The following is a 15677-nucleotide window of genomic DNA, read 5'->3' as shown; positions in this document are numbered from 1 at the left end:
GCCCACACTTCAGGTAACACACATTTTGTGTGCTATATACTGTGATACATTTTGACACACTAAAAAGCACTTTCGGCTATACTCAACTTTCACACAGAAGAGTATTTTACAACTTTGGCACACCAGACCACACGTGCAGATGGGCAAATGAATGTTCCCTTATAAATACAGGAGTTCTTTTTAATAAGAAATGTGGCCAGGTTTCATAAGAAGCAGGAAGTAAGTGGGAAGTAAGTAGGATCACTTTAATAAAAGACAATTATCAAAGCAGAATAGGGCTGTAGGCCCCTCTTTTTTTTTTTTTTTTTTGATAATGTCATTAACATAACATGGCCCCAGACCCCTGAAATAACTTAGAAATAACAGCTCATGCTACCTTTCTGGAGCTTTGAAATGAGAAAAGGTTGGATACTTATGAGTCCCTGTGTTCAAAGCCTAGAAAATTTCCACTTTGAGGTAAGGAAAACGATGAAGCAGACATCTCAAGCTTTATCCCAAGATGAACAACATCCCCAAATCAACATCATTTCAATGCCAAGAAACTCCTTTCAAGAATAAAGGACCCCCATCCTCACAACAGAGGTCATCTCAGTTCCATCTGAGCCACATTCTCTTGGACAACACAGTTTCTACCCAGATCCACCACAGGCAGCTTTGGGGAGAGTGAGCTGCCCCAAGGGATCCACACAGCTCCTCTCGGCCTCAAGGACCTTGTATAGCTCATGATCTTTCTGGGACCAAGTCTTTACTGGGTCACACAGTAATATCTTAGTCATTGCAAATTTCATGCGAATTCCAGGAGGCTGAGCTTAATTAGCTTATTTTTGCATCATTAGTAAGCAAGCTAAGAACAAATAAGATAAGAGAAATAGCTGAGCTATTTTAAGAAAATAAATGGCTTAAGGGATTGACTGGAATCTGCTGTATCATAATATGCAAATACGATTATCGAGTCACAAAAGTAGCCCTCACTGTCCACTAGGTGAGGTGATTAGGATATAAAGTCAAGAGGAGTCAAGCCGGATTTTACAAGTTAGGTGGACTGCCTGCCCCCTCCTACTTAAGTCAGTTTTTTTCCCATACATTCCCCCTTTACTGATCTTTATTGACCACAGGGTATTGTAAATACTTGGGGATCTACAGGCAATACAACTCAGGTTACACACAGCAAAGAGTTACACACCATTCCAAGTGTCTTACAATAGACAACGACTTTACAACACCCAAAGGTCACGTGCTTTTTAAAGCGAACCCTCAGGTGGTGGTTCCTGTGTGGCATGAGTACAACCTGGAGGCAATCGTAACAGAACTGCTGAGAGTACCTTCAGGATAGGCAGGTTATCCTGGTTAGCCTGAAACACGGCCCTGTTACAAAGACCTGCAATTCTGGACAGAGCGAGCCACGTGGCTGAAGTCTTGTCAAATGAAACACCTGGTGGAGGCAAAAAGAGACAAGAACAAAGTGCTTAGCTGTGTACTGAAGTCCCAGAAAGATGTGAAATGACACATCTCCTTTCCCCATAAACTAGTCAGGGTTTAGGCATTTTCCCAACCATGCTTGAATTGACATGCAAAAAAACAAAAAACAAAACAAAACCCCCAAACCAGAAACATTGAAAACCCATGACGCTCTACCCAACTTCAAGCAGGGGAGGCTGAGCTGTGGGGGCGGGCCGGCCTTACCGCTCTGATTCTCTGTCGTGTCCGCCTCGTGGATTTGGTTGTCGAACCACATGTGGGCCACTGTCATTCGGTTCTGGGTCAGAGTTCCAGTTTTGTCTGAGCAGATGGTGGACGTGGATCCCAAGGTCTCCACAGCCTCCAGGTTCTTCACTAAGCAGTTTTTCCTGGCCATGCGCTTCGCAGTCAGCGTCAGGCACACCTGAAGCATTGGGAACAGATTATTAATACTTCAAATGGCCAGGCAGCCGTTCTATAGGAACTCTGGCTACCCCTGCCCCCATAGACGTCTTTCTTAAAACTAAATCTCTCTAACCTTCCTCTGAAGTCGGAAGAAATAATAATGGCCACGTGTATATGGGGCTCCTTCCACCCCTCCAAAAAGGCTATCAAGCAAAGTGAAAATAGTCAGGATTTACCATATTCTGTTTTTCCCACTCAGCCCTAAGTTCTTCTCCTTTCTGGACTACACTGTTCTGGATCATGTGATAATTCAAGGGGGGGGAAAAAAACGTATGCTTCTGGTTTACTATCTTCCACATAAAAATGTGCTGAGGTCTTCTCACTGTCTTAACCCTCCCCAGCTGGCTCCGAAGAAAACCCACATATAAACACATGCAAGAAAAAAACCACAAAAAACCAAGTCGGCAGCCCCCGAGAAGAGGACAGTGGATGAACCTCACCCTGAGGCAGGCCTTCAGAATGGGCAAGCATCACCTTCCCCGCCTCTTACCGTGACGGTGGCCAGCAAACCCTCTGGCACGTTGGCTACAATGATGCCGATGAGGAAGATGACAGCCTCCAGCCAGGTGTACTCAAGGATCAGAGAAAGGATGAAGAAAGACACGCCCAGGAACACAGCCACACCCGTGATGATGTGGATAAAATGTTCAATTTCCGCAGCGATGGGAGTCTGGCCCCCCTCCAGCCCAGAAGCCAGCGTGGCAATTCTGCCCATCACGGTTCGATCCCCAGTATACACGACAATGCCACGTGCAGTGCCTTAAAAAAGAGTACGGGAAATTGTACCCGATTTTATCAGTGAAGCTGCAGAATTTGCACAACTACACAGCATGGTTGAAAAAAGAGAAGAAACACCCATAATTTTAAGGGCCACATCTTTGGTGGTATATGCTGTTTGTTTTAAACTATATGGACTCTGGGATTTCACTCCATTAGCAGGACCGCAGCTCCAAACCTTACTTGAGCTTAGTGTTGCCAACACAAGAGGGACATGTGAGGCAGAGGGAACAGGGAAAAAACAGCCACGAGATTTACTGTGTCTTCCTGCCAGCATGTCAACTGCTTCTGCCGTGTTTGACTGAGGTGGTCAGAAATGGGACCCACAAAACAAAGAGAAATTGTGGCCGTGGGGTTATTTTTTTTGGTGGTTGTCATTAAAGCCCAAGATAAATGCCACGCTATGCTGAAGAGTACTTCAAAACGGTCCTACCTTCAACACAGTTAGTTGAAAAAAAGGCAATGTTCCGTGTCTCCAGGGGATTTTCATTGGTGAAATCCGGAGACCTGGTCTGTGGCTCTGATTCTCCCGTGAGTGAGGAGTTATCCACCTGCCCGTGAATAAAGTCAAACATGTCACATGAGCGACACGAGCCTCATCTGGGGCTGCGGGACCACTCCACTCCCTCTGCCCCAAGCGTGGAGGCTGTTTAAACCTACCTTGCAGCCATTCGCAGAAATGATCCTGAGATCGGCAGGAATTCGATCCCCTCCTTTCACTTCCACCAGATCTCCGACGACAACCTCTTCCGCATTTATGCTCATTTTCTCACCATTTCGAATCACGAGGGCTTGCTTTTGGAAGGGGACACGTTTACACCATTCCGTCAGGTAAAAATGGATACCACCGGGAAGGCAGTGTCCAAATCACAAAACCATCTGTGATCTTAACTATCTGCATTACAACCAAGACTTAGCTTTTTATTTACACGAGTTAACGAAAGCTTGCTCAGGCTACCTAAGAGGCAGTCTTCACACTGCCATCGTGTGGTACGCTCAGAGGGAAGACGCTCCCTTTCCGGGGTGTAAGAAAAACAGATGTGGTCTTAGGTGGGGGAGGTGTCCCTCTCTCTCTGGTGGAGCCACTGAATACTCGGAAGGCCTTAACCTCACATTGGTTCACACTCTTGGCACTTCAAGTTACCAGATGGGGAAGGACAAAAAGCAGCAGGTACCTGAGGAACCATGTTTTTGAAGGACTCCATGATCTTTGAGCTTTTAGCTTCTTGATAGTAGGAGAAACACCCGGTTATGATGACGACAGCAGACAGCACCACACCAAGGTACAGCTGTGACAGAACAGACAAGTTAGGGCGGCACAGCTCTCAGTAAAGGACTGGGGACATTCAGTTAATTTTTGACTGAATAAAAAACACTTAAAAAAAAAGACAGCGAGAGATTAAGGCTTCAGAAATACAAAACTCATGCCTTCATGCTTCTTCCTAGAGACAGTGTCCAAGCAAGTCAGAAACGGAGTCACAATGATACTTGGTCACTAGCTTGGGGAAGTGTTCCAGATGAATCAGTTTCTCCTGCTTTGTTAAACGTATTTCAAGACAACTTATGACTTGAAGAATGGCTACCAAACATTTCTGGATGTGTGTAATGTTTCAAAACTATGCCCTCCACTCAGTGGCAAAGGACCTGCATAGGGCCTGAGCAGAGCTGCCCGTTCATGGCAGCAGCGTGCAGGGCAGATGCCCAGCTTGGAAGAACATCTAAACACAGGGAGGGGACAGAGAGAGAACCGGAAGTGAAGAAGGAAGATGTACGGGCCCTGAAGGCAATTGATGCTGATGTTACTTTTCCCAGAGTTTAAAACCATCAAGTAAAAAAAATAAAATAAAATAAAATAAAACCATCAAGTAACCCATAGTGACTGAAAATAAATAGCTGGCAGAGGGTGGACTGTTAAGCACTTACACATACCTAACAATCCACACTAGAGCTATGGTACTCACATTATCATTTTGAGGTTCCTCTTCTGTAGCAGCTTGGATACCATAGGCCAGGAAGCAAAGAACTGCTCCAATCCACAGTAACATTGAGAACCCCCCAAACAGCTGTCGACAGAACTTGACCCATTCAGGGGTCGTGGGAGGGGGCGTGAGGGCGTTGGGTCCATCTCTGGCTAGGATCTCGGCAGCTCGAGCAGTTGTTAAGCCCTGAAAAACAGAGGGATATAAGGAAGACCAACTGCTCCAGGGCTCACAAGCTAACACAGCTACCTGACAGCTGAGAAGGAAGCAGAGAGAAACTAAATGTCCCAGGCCAACGCAGAAGCTAGAAAATCCTGATGACCACCCTATGGTTCAGGCCAACAAGAGCCCAAGTGTCCTGAAGAACCTACAACACTCAGACTGAAATTCTTTTAAAACTGATCCATGGACAGACTGGAATCTGGTATGGTCTCTTCTGAGTTTTACAGAAGGAATTCATGCCAAACTGCATTTACCAAAAAGACATCCCACCTTAACTAACTGATTCAGTTTTGCAAATTAAGAGCTTAAGAGTTTCCTGTGTATTGAATCTGTCAAGGAAGTGGAAAACGAAAAAAACACTATTCATATCAAAGGAGGAAAAAAAATCTGTCAGAATCCACCCTGTTACTGGGTTAACTGCCAAGTTTCAGTATAGAACTTCATTCCTTGGATGGCAATTAAAACACCTGTCTGGTGGGGAAGGGGTCACACTTGTGTAATATCTGAGCTAATAACCCCAGGACACCCATCAGTTAAGAAGTATTCAATGGGGGCGTTCTCTGGTGGTCCAGTGATTTAAGATGTGGGCTTTCACTGCCAAGGGCCTAGGTCTGATCCCTGGTTAGGGAACTAAGACCCTATGAGCCACTTGGGGTGGCCAAAAAATTAACAAATAAAATCTTAAAAAAAAGTATTCACTGGAAGAAAAGCCCACTGGACTGAGGCCCTGCTGTTTCCTAATGGGCCTTAAATCTGAGATGCACTGACAGCAGATAAGAGACACACAGCTCCCACCATGAGGGGAAAATGTGGCTACTTTCACAAAAGACATAAAAGACATGTTTGCCTGAAGCATGTATATATATATATTTTGTTCTCAAGTTATCTTTAATATTGGAATTAACCAGAGAATATGGGGAAAGGGACAAGAATACCTACGGGGTCCACATGGACTTATTTCAGGACCTTCCTCTGCCTCAAGTTCATGACACAATCCCTGGACAGAATGACCACCACCGACACCAGCCATCTGAGCTGTCTCTGCAGCTCAGAGACACTGAGCTGCATTGAATCCAGTACTTCCAGTATCGGGCACTGAATCCAGTACTTCCAGTATCAGGCACTGAATCCAGTACTTCCAGTTAACTTTAATTCTCACCACAACCTTTACCCTACCCTTTCATTAATCCCATTTTACAAGACAACAGCCCCACAGCATTTGAGTAAGTGACCTAGGTTGCCGAGAACACACGTCATAGGAACCTAGAGTAAACTTCAGTGAGATAACCCACATGAGGTGCTCAGAGAACAACTGCCTGCTGGGTCTTAGTGCCAGGCCTCCTCTCAGAGCCTAAGGCCCCAAACTTCTCAGAGCTTGTTGGTAATTTACTGAAAAAACAGCTCCATCGTAGCTGGCACTCAAGTCATTCCTTGGACTTATTAGTGACTGTCCAGAAAAGAACGAACTCCCCCCCGCCCCGATTTTACTTTTATATTGTTTGCGGCAAACAATTAACACATCAAAATCCACTAGATAACAAGGATATACAGTACATATTTTACTGAAGTTTCTTTGAACTGTGTAAAAAAAGTTCCTAATAAATGATAGAATAAACTAAGGTTCTGACCTACTATACCATGAGCTAGCTGATAAAAATACAGAAATCTGAATTGTTCAAGATTCAACTAGTTGAAATTTTCAACTCAATTTAACAATGTCAAAGAATAAATGGAACATCTGTGTTCACAAGGTCAGGTGGTGAGCATGACCTTGGATCTGTTCGGTTTCAAATCCTGGAGCTCCTACTTGTTGCCTGTCACTTGCTACAAGATGGGGAAAATAATGACTATTTTCAGAAAGTTTCAGGGGAAACAAAATAGTAAAACAGCATATAAGAGCCCAAGTTCTGTGCATGTCACATAGCAGACATGATATGGATGGTGGCTATCAATATTCTGGAGTCGCCAAGGTTAGGCCTGTGATACCAGGGGAAAATGTGAGGGGAAAGATCAGAATTCTATGCAACAAATGAAAATTAGAACATACTCGGCTCAAGTCTGTTCCATATTTGCGATGAAGTTCATCAAGGCTAAGTTTATGATCATCCTAAGGGAAAACAAAAGGAAAAGGATTAAACATTTTATCACTAAAAAAAGAATTAAAAAACCATCAGTGTCATCCCTCACTATCATTAGGCTCAGAATACAAGTTAGTATATGTACTCTCACCATTGCCAATGGCTTGGTGACCACACAGCTCCTTCTGAGTGGTCTTCACTAGCGAATGGCTCAAGCTGTATAATGGGGGCCTTCACAGCCTGACCAGGCAGATTCTAGACAGGTTGCATCCATGGAGGCCTCCACCGCCTGAAGAGGTTGGAAGTTCCCTACATGCAGTATGATTCAGAAACACAGAAGCAAAGGCCCATGATATCAACCACTCCTCTGTGGACCTTTGGTTGAATACTGAGTATTGAATATTAAATACAGAGTATTGAATACAGAGTATTAAATAACTTGTCCAACCCACTGACAGCTTTTACAATGAAAATTTTCCATACCAACCTCTACGATTCAGTAACATTTGTAGGACTGCTATAATCTCTTAACTTTGAAAATGAAGCAAATCTGATTGAAGAATGGCTGGGGGAAGGGCACCACACACTCAAGGATGTAAGATACAATTCCTATTTAAGAACAGAAAGCACCCTTCCTGCTGGTACTTACCATAGAAACTTCTTTCTTCAGCTCGTCCATATCCCTCTCTTTCTTGGCTTTTTTCTTGTCCCCATGCTCTGAAACAGCTGCCGGTTCATATTTATCACGTCCAACCTATAGAGGAACGAGGGAAAGGTGTGACTGTGAATTAGGAACAGCACCTCAAAATTCAAGGTGGTAGAGAAAGGGATTTTCAGCAGTTTTAGCTGAGCATCTTGAAGAGTTATTGGGCTAATATCCATGGAAATATATGTGCTGATGATGCATACTCGACAACAGTCCAGTATTATCCAGAATACTGCCATCTCTAGCTCAAGACAGGCCATCTGCACCCTAGGGCACTAAGGCCACTGGGAAGGCCTTGTCAGGACTCAGAATGGCCCTACCAGCTGCTTCCATCTGGGGTGGGGGGCGGGGGAGAGGGTTGTACTGTCAACATTTCCATACCATGGCCCTTCATCTTCCCCACTGAAAGATGAAACTATCTTCACATCACTAACTTAGAGTATAATACACTATACTTATGCACTTGTACTCTGAATCAGACATCAAATCCTGGGCTCCACCACTTAACAGCTGTGTGTCCTTGGGCAAATCACTGATTCTGAAATTGCACTATTCTCTTCCCCAGCATGGAGATAATGGTGCCCATTCCCTTAGATGTTTGAGAGGACTAAATGATATACACCTAAATGCTAATGACTTTATTATCATGTTTAATTCTTATCTTTGCAAAGAAGTCATTACATACCAACTTTAAATATAATACCCTTTAGGGCTTGCCTAAGAGTACGAACTTTTTTAGCTTATTTAAAAAAAGAAGTCAGCCCAAGAGTCCTTCAAATTCTTTAAGTGAAAAACAAAAAAGGGAGTCCCCACCCCAATCTGCAGCCTGAGAATAAAGCCCCCAAATGAAAAGTCCCTGGAAATGTTTTGACAGAGGCAGGATATAGGAGAAGCATGTGCATTATCACACAATTCACAGGATCCACCTACGCCTCTTGAAAACTGGAACAATTTTTACAGAAAACTTTGATTCCATAGTTTAAATTTAGATTGTTCCACTCCCCCACCTCCTGTTGAAAATGCTTGCGCTCAGCTACACAAAGCCAGAACTTAGTGCTCCTAAGGGCGGTCCCCAGAACAGAAGAGACCCCTCACTCCAGAGGCCCCCAGCCCACAATCTGCTTGCAACCACCACCATCTCCTAAGAAGGGCAAAGAAAGGCGATCTTAACAATTTTCTTACAATGGGTGCTCTGTGGTGCAATTTCTGTTCATTCACGGCTCTCCCTTATTCATTTCTAATTTTCAGGAGTACACCAGCTACTAAAGCAGTAAGTAGAAAAACACTGTCTAGATTAAAATTATACTGTGTTGCAAATAAAAAAATCAAAACATATCGATATAGCAGGTATGGTTGTAAATACAATAATCACTTGAATTTGAAAAAATGCCCTAAGACTCTAAAGAGATTGTAACTTCAAGTTCGTGCTGCCAAGACATAAGGACATATACAGTATTCACACTGCTCAACTTGTGTGGTTACATATACAGTGTTCCCTGCAGATTAATTTTTTCAGAGTGTCCTTTAGCTTCTGTATCTTATCTGTTAAGAATGAAGCAGAGCTAAAGATAGTCAACATTCTCAACATTCCCTCCACTATGGAGCAACCACACTGGTGACAGCCTCTCTGGTAGAGCCCTGGTGCCAGAGTTAAAATGGAAAATCATCACACACACTGGAAGCAAATAGACAACACAAACCAAAAAAAAAAAAAAAAGGCCGCCCCCACCGCCCTCCTCACCACAGACCACTGCATTTCCTTCATATATTTAATGAGGAAGCACAACCCTGAAACTTTATATTAAACACATTGACTAGGGAGCTCTCAAAGACTCACGTGGCCAGTTTGTATTGATTTTTAAAATCCAGTCCACAAATTCTCTAAGCAAAGTTGAATATCATTAAAAGATATTTAATTTAAATATATGAAAATCAGAGTTAAAATCCCTCTGCCTCACCATCTGTAGGCTTTATTTTCTGGCTTTCAACATTTTACATTCTGAAAAAGGGGGAGAGAGTTATTAGAGCAGCTAAAACTTGGATATGTTCCAAAGTTCTATCCCCATTTACAAAAACAGACCCCTTGCCTGAAGCTTCACAGTTCTCAATGCTTAAGGTAGCTGGAAATAGAGGCTCCCTAATAACCCTCCCCTTTCTCCATCAATTCATGGCACACTAAGAGGGGGTAAGTTTAAAACAGGAGATTTGTGAAAGAGACAGGGGAAGTACTAACAAGAGGTATTTCTTTTCCTTCAAGATTTTAATTGCTTCATCAGGCACTGTTTGTCCAGAAGACCAGGCTGCTTACGCAATTCAGTTCTTTCCTAGGAAGCTTCCTCGATGGCCCAGAGGTTAAAGCGTCTGCCTCCACTGCTGGAGACCCAGGTTTGATCCCTGGGTCGGGAAGATCCCCTGGAGAAGGCAATGGTAACCCACTCCTGTATTCTTGCCTGGAGAATCCCATGGACGGAGAAGCCTGGTAGGCTACAGACCATGGGGTTGCAAAGAGTCAGACACGACTGAGTTACTTCGCTTTTTCGCTTTCTTTCCTACAAGTAAAACAATAATACTAGCTCATCTTGATGGGAACCAAACATTACTCCAGTCCCTACCAATCTCAATTACCAGTTTCAAAGCAGGGGGAAAAAAAATCTGTGTGTGTGGAAGGGTGGAATGCAGGGTGGAACAGGGAACAACTTAAAATTGGGTAGATAACATTTTATTATTTCTTTGAAAAGCATTTGGGAAAAACAAAGGTCATGGAAAGGGGAATGATAACATGGCCTCCCCAATCTACTCCTATAACCTTCCCACTCCTCCAGGTATACAAGTCAATTTTTCAATTAGGAAGTGCTCGGAGGCCAGGCAGGTACCACGCTCTGTGCGCAGGACCCTTGGGGCACCACTGTGCTGTCTCCCTAGGATAAGTACAATGGAGGCTCAAGGTTACTGTTACACCCTCTCCAAAAGGGCCATTTGTGAACCTTCCCCCAGCCCCGCCCCCCGTCATTCTAATTTAGGAAGTGGGAGGTCACAACAAGGGCAGGGGCTTGCCCAGTGTGACACAGCCTCAAATCAAAAGTGTCATTACTTCACCCCGTGCTTCCAGGGGATTTCATTTTCTCAAAGGTTCACTGAGTTCTGCCACCACTTGATCTGGGTAGAGGGAAAGGGTGCTCAGGATGTGGGGAGAGAAAATTCCTAACCAAAGGAGCCAAGGCTGAAACTTGGAGCAAGGTTCATTTATTTAGTATTTATTTTAAATTGTTTCAAATTAGTTTATTTAGGGGTTTCATTTTCACTTCTCAATAGATTATGTATTTTCCAGTTGCTTCTTCATCTGAATTAGCTCATCTAGTTCTGAATGGTTACTGAGTGTCATCTTGATTAGCCAACCATCTTCACAACAAAATGCGAGGATAAGCCCTGGATTTTTGGCAAGAGCTTCAGTGACTTCTCCTGATAGAAGAGAACAGAGTTCACTTGCAGCTTTCCCCACAGCCCCAAGCACCAAACTCCTTTTGTTTGTTCAATTCTGTCCCAACCGCAGGCAGACAACAGTAAACAACATCTTCCAAAGCTTCCTGTGCAAAGCTGCTGATTCCCACTGGCTTGATCCCTGGGTTGGGAAGATCCTCTGGAGAAGGAAATGGCAACCCACTCCAGTATCCTTGCCTGGAAAATCCCATGGACAAAGGAGCCTGGTAGGCTAGAGTCCATGGGGTCGCAGAGAGTCAGACACGACTGAGCGACTTCACTTCACTGCTCTAACAGCATTTTCTGTTGTCATCTATTCATGTTTGTGAATTTACGCACAGAGCAGAACGGGGCTGGTATGCAGCACAGGCGAGGTGCCCACCCTCAGCACTTCAGCCCCCAGGCCGAGGCCCCAGCCTTCACTTCTTTAAAAGCACAGACTGAATCCTTACAATGAAATGACCTGTTGGGGCTGGCGAGACACCTTCCTCCTCTTCAGTAACTGACAATTTAAAGGGGGAGGAGTGGGAAGCAGATATGACAGGTACAGAGAATTATCCATATGAAAGTGAAAGTCATTCAGTCATGTCCGATGCTGTGACCCCATGTACTATACAGTCCATAGAATTCTCCAGGCTGGAGTGGGTTGCCATTTCCTTCTCCAGGGGATCTTCCTGACCCAGGGATTGAACCAGAGTCTCCTGCATTGCAGGCGGATTCCTTATCAGCTGAGCCACAAGGGAAGCCAAGAATTATCCCTAAATTTTTTAAAAAGGCAAACAAGGTACAATGAGTTTAGGAGAGAAGCTTCTATCCCAGAGGTTGAGTCACTGGAGGTCTGAATAAGCTAAAGTTGCCCTGAGGCCCTCAGATCCATCTCTACAAGCCCTCAGGAAGGCAGGCCTTGGAAACGTCCTCAATTGAGCAGAGTGGACATCTGACCACAGTTCCCACCCTATCAGCACAATCCCCTGTGGCCAATAGGGAAGTCAGAGGCCTTTCAAACTTCAGAAGTTGCTGTTGACGAAGTCTGGAGGGTACTTGGGAGCAGAGACATCCATACCCTTGGGATAAGACTACGGATGGTGCTTTTAAGTCAGCCCCAGGTCATTCTAGCTCTGCCATATGCCAGCAAGACAATCCTGAACAGTCAGCCTGTTTCCTCCTGGCCTAAAATGGAAATAACACTTGGGGATAACGACTGAAGACTCTAGATGGCATTCCAATAGTCGGATGAATCAAGGGGCCACCGTCAAATCCAAAAACAAAACACCTAAAACCAGCACTGTTTCTAAAACTGACAAAGCAAGCTTTGGACTATCAAGAGGGGCCAGAAGAAGGGTAACAGTAACTGCCCCAAATGCAGCCCATTTAAAAGCCTGCCAAGAGGGCTATAGAAAGGGTACCTCTGATTCCAGTCAGGCAGGGAAGTCGAAGGGATGATCTCTCTCTGATCCTGCTGGTTGCCTAGGAGTACTGCCTAGAGTGGACTACATCTTTCTTTTATATATAAAGGGGCAGGGGGTGGGGGGGAGGGCGCGGATCTTCCTGATGTATTATTACATCATTATCAAACCTAATAGTGTATGTGAAGATACTCTGCAAAGCACTACATAAAAGTTATTATAACTTGGTTTTAATTAACTTATATCACTGCCGTTCCTCATTGACTATGCAAAGTCATAACCTTAAAAAAAGAAACCTCATTTTGGGCATTTTTTAATTTTATCATCAACTAAAACAAGGAAAACAGAAAATATTACCACACCACGTTCATTACAGCTCTGATCACTCCCAAATGACTAAGTAGTTTATGTACAAAGAATTTTCTCTTGCCAGGGATCTGAGGCTGGAGATGGGAGAGGGCAGGCACTGCTGTGATTCTACAGCCACGCTGCAGCCCAGAGCAGCATTTAAGGCGGTGAGGAAGAGGAGGTGACCCAAGGGACAACCCTACCTTCACATTCCTTGTCTCCCTCACCTAAACCGAGGTGGAGCTGGGGAATACCAAGCAGCCAGGCCATAGCAGGGGGTCTCTTTGTGAACTCAGCTCAGTCCCTCCAAACTTGGGCTGCAGTCCATCAGCCAGCAGAGTGCAAAGAAAACAGCTTCAGCTCTAGCTGGCGGGTTCCCTCAGCCCAAAATGAACAAGGCTTAACCTCCCTCCCCAATCTACCTGCATGTGAAATTTAAGGAGCCTGACAGCCCAACCTACCTGCAATAGTTAGTATACATTCATGATCATTCAAAAAAAAAATCTAAAGCATCTAAATAATCAATATACTTTAGATTTACTACCTCTTTAAAAATGTGCTTTTTCAGTTGTTTTAAAAATGGGGTGATACTTTCTACCTCTACACTAGGTACCTGGGTTGTGAAGAGTTAAAATATTCTGCCTATTCCCCCCATTTGCTGCCCTCCTCATCTCTTTTCTCATTTTGTCAGACCACTCTGGCTAGTGCTACTCAAACGAAGTTGTTGGTTTGAGAGACCATGGACTAACAACTGGCACAAGCATTAAAAGCAGACTGAATTAATTTCCAAAGTCCTGATCACTCCTCTCAATTGGTACCCCGAAGCCTAGGGTGGGAAGTAATATAGCTGTAGGGCTGAAAAGAACAAAGGCAGTGATAACCTGGAGAAATGCCCCGTGAGTTGAAACAAAACCAATATGGCACCATAGAAGCATCATATGGAGGATAAAAGAAAAATGCAAGATGATAACACTCCAAAGTGCATGAGGCTCTGCCCTCACCATACGGACAAACGGGAAAGACAAACTAAGAACCAAGTCCCCCTGATCCATGAAACCTGAACGCTGAAAACAAGGCAGGTCCCAAAGACCAAAGCATAAGCATCCAGGATCCACTTTTCAGATCACCAACAGAAAAAAATCTACTAGCTGTTACTAAACAGGGTTTGAATAAAACCAGATACAGAACTAATTAACGTTCAGATATAATTCACTGTCAAGTCACAACGGAACTAAGGAATGGGGTCTACTGGCCAAAATTCCCTTGGCTCAGGATCCATATGAAACCAGAGAGAAAAACTGCAGGGTGGGTTGGGGGGTAGAGTGGGGTGCTTCTATTCTCTCTGACAGAATCTGCTATCTCAAACATCAGTCAAATAAATGAAGAACTTCTTGTGGATTCCTGATGACAGATTTAAGCACAACTAAGGAGGTGACTCATATGCAGAGGAATAGTCTCCCTCCGACTCCAGCCAAAGAATACACTTCCTCTCACACACACACTCGATTCATAGCAACGTGAGAAAGTTCAAGCCTGATTTGGTTACGTCTCCTTTTCCAAAAATACATAAACGAAGATGAGTTTAAGAAAACAGTTAGTGGATTTTGAAAGTCTCTGTCCTTCACATTATCACTTACTGGACCTATAATTTCAGCGGAATCCAGAACTGGACAGCTCTGGCAGGGCCGGGGAAACATTCTGCCCAGCGCTGTGCTGGCCAAAAGCAGCCACTCTGATTACTGTGAGGCCATCTGATCTGACGCTCGTGTTTCTTCTTCTGGCTTGCTGGCTGGCAGAGGGCCCTGGGCAGCTAGGAGGAGGCACCACGGCACAAATGTTCGTCCTCCCACCCCTCACAGAGGGCTGAAAAGCCCATTTCATTTCATACGACCTTGACCAAGACTCTGAAAGTGTAAAGCCTTTTACCTGAAAAGTGAAAGTAGAAGAGAACTTAAAAAGCCATCACCCCAGCAGAGTCCACTGACACTTTCACCTGGCCTCCCCGGAGAGGGTAATTCATAATACTTTCCATTCTTTCCAACCCTCAGTATTTTTCTTTTTTTCAGGTGAAAGAAAAACTGTTTTCTAGTTTTGAAAAGGCTTAAGACTAACTGGTGAACAGCACAAACCCATACTTGATACATGTTTGATCTCTCAATGCCCAAAGCCCAACAATAACAGGTGCCACTCTCACTTGCCCTGCACTCTAAACCGAACAGAGTTGATGTCACTTGGGTGAGTACTCTAGCTAAGGGTCAGATGAGAAACTGACGCTTCGGGGCTTTAAAAACCTTTTTTGTTTTAAATAAAGAAACTAGTTTTACTTTTCCACACAATCTCCTTTCAAGAAAATTATCTTTAAACCCACCGTCATTCTTAAATTTGGATATATTCTGTTAAAGAACACAGCCTGACTGAACAGAGAGTCACTAATCTATTCATTTGTTGCTAAAATAACCAGGAATCAATGCTCTAAAAGGGTTCTGGGGTGCAGAATGGATGGGCTATGTAAGGTTGAATCCACTTTTTTCTTTTTAAAATGCAACTTAAGATTAACACTTGGGCAGAGGGTGTGGGCTGGATATTTTAAGTTTTACTCTTCACCTGCCTAAACATTTTACTAGGTTTTTAAAAATTCCTCCCCCTCCTTTTGGGGGGGGGGGTTGTCAGGCCAAGCCTACTCTCAATCTTCTCAGATTTATGATGCAGACCTCCCCTTTCCTACCCTCCCACCCAAAGGTGAGTCACCAGAGTGTTACAA

General features: G+C 44.1%; 1 protein-coding gene and 1 long non-coding RNA gene across 3 annotated transcripts in view; both read right to left on the bottom strand.

Annotated features, from left to right (window-relative positions):
- Positions 1-15677, bottom strand: part of ATP1A1 (ATPase Na+/K+ transporting subunit alpha 1) — a 32363-nt gene that overhangs the window by 13191 nt on the left and 3495 nt on the right. For both annotated transcript variants that reach the window (XM_086392052.1, XM_086392053.1), the window contains exons 2-10: positions 7629-7733; positions 6949-7008; positions 4662-4865; positions 3876-3989; positions 3361-3495; positions 3134-3251; positions 2414-2682; positions 1684-1882; positions 1323-1432 (exon numbers count right to left, since the gene is read on the bottom strand). In XM_086392052.1, the coding sequence (XP_086248178.1) occupies positions 1323-1432; positions 1684-1882; positions 2414-2682; positions 3134-3251; positions 3361-3495; positions 3876-3989; positions 4662-4865; positions 6949-7008; positions 7629-7733 (1314 nt within the window). The remainder of the gene's footprint in view (positions 1-1322; positions 1433-1683; positions 1883-2413; positions 2683-3133; positions 3252-3360; positions 3496-3875; positions 3990-4661; positions 4866-6948; positions 7009-7628; positions 7734-15677) is intronic.
- LOC147376147 (uncharacterized) lies at positions 10913-14685 on the bottom strand. The gene is made up of 2 exons (XR_015160788.1): positions 14554-14685; positions 10913-11144 (listed from the first exon to the last, which is right to left on the bottom strand). It is a non-coding gene; the product is annotated as an uncharacterized LOC147376147 (long non-coding RNA).

Source organism: Bos grunniens, chromosome 3 (genome assembly GCF_055505025.1).
Source record: "Bos grunniens cultivar Pamir isolate PY7600 chromosome 3, Bosgru_T2T1.0, whole genome shotgun sequence".
Classification (NCBI taxonomy): Eukaryota; Metazoa; Chordata; class Mammalia; order Artiodactyla; family Bovidae; genus Bos; species Bos grunniens.
This window is presented reverse-complemented; position numbering and strand designations above follow the sequence as displayed.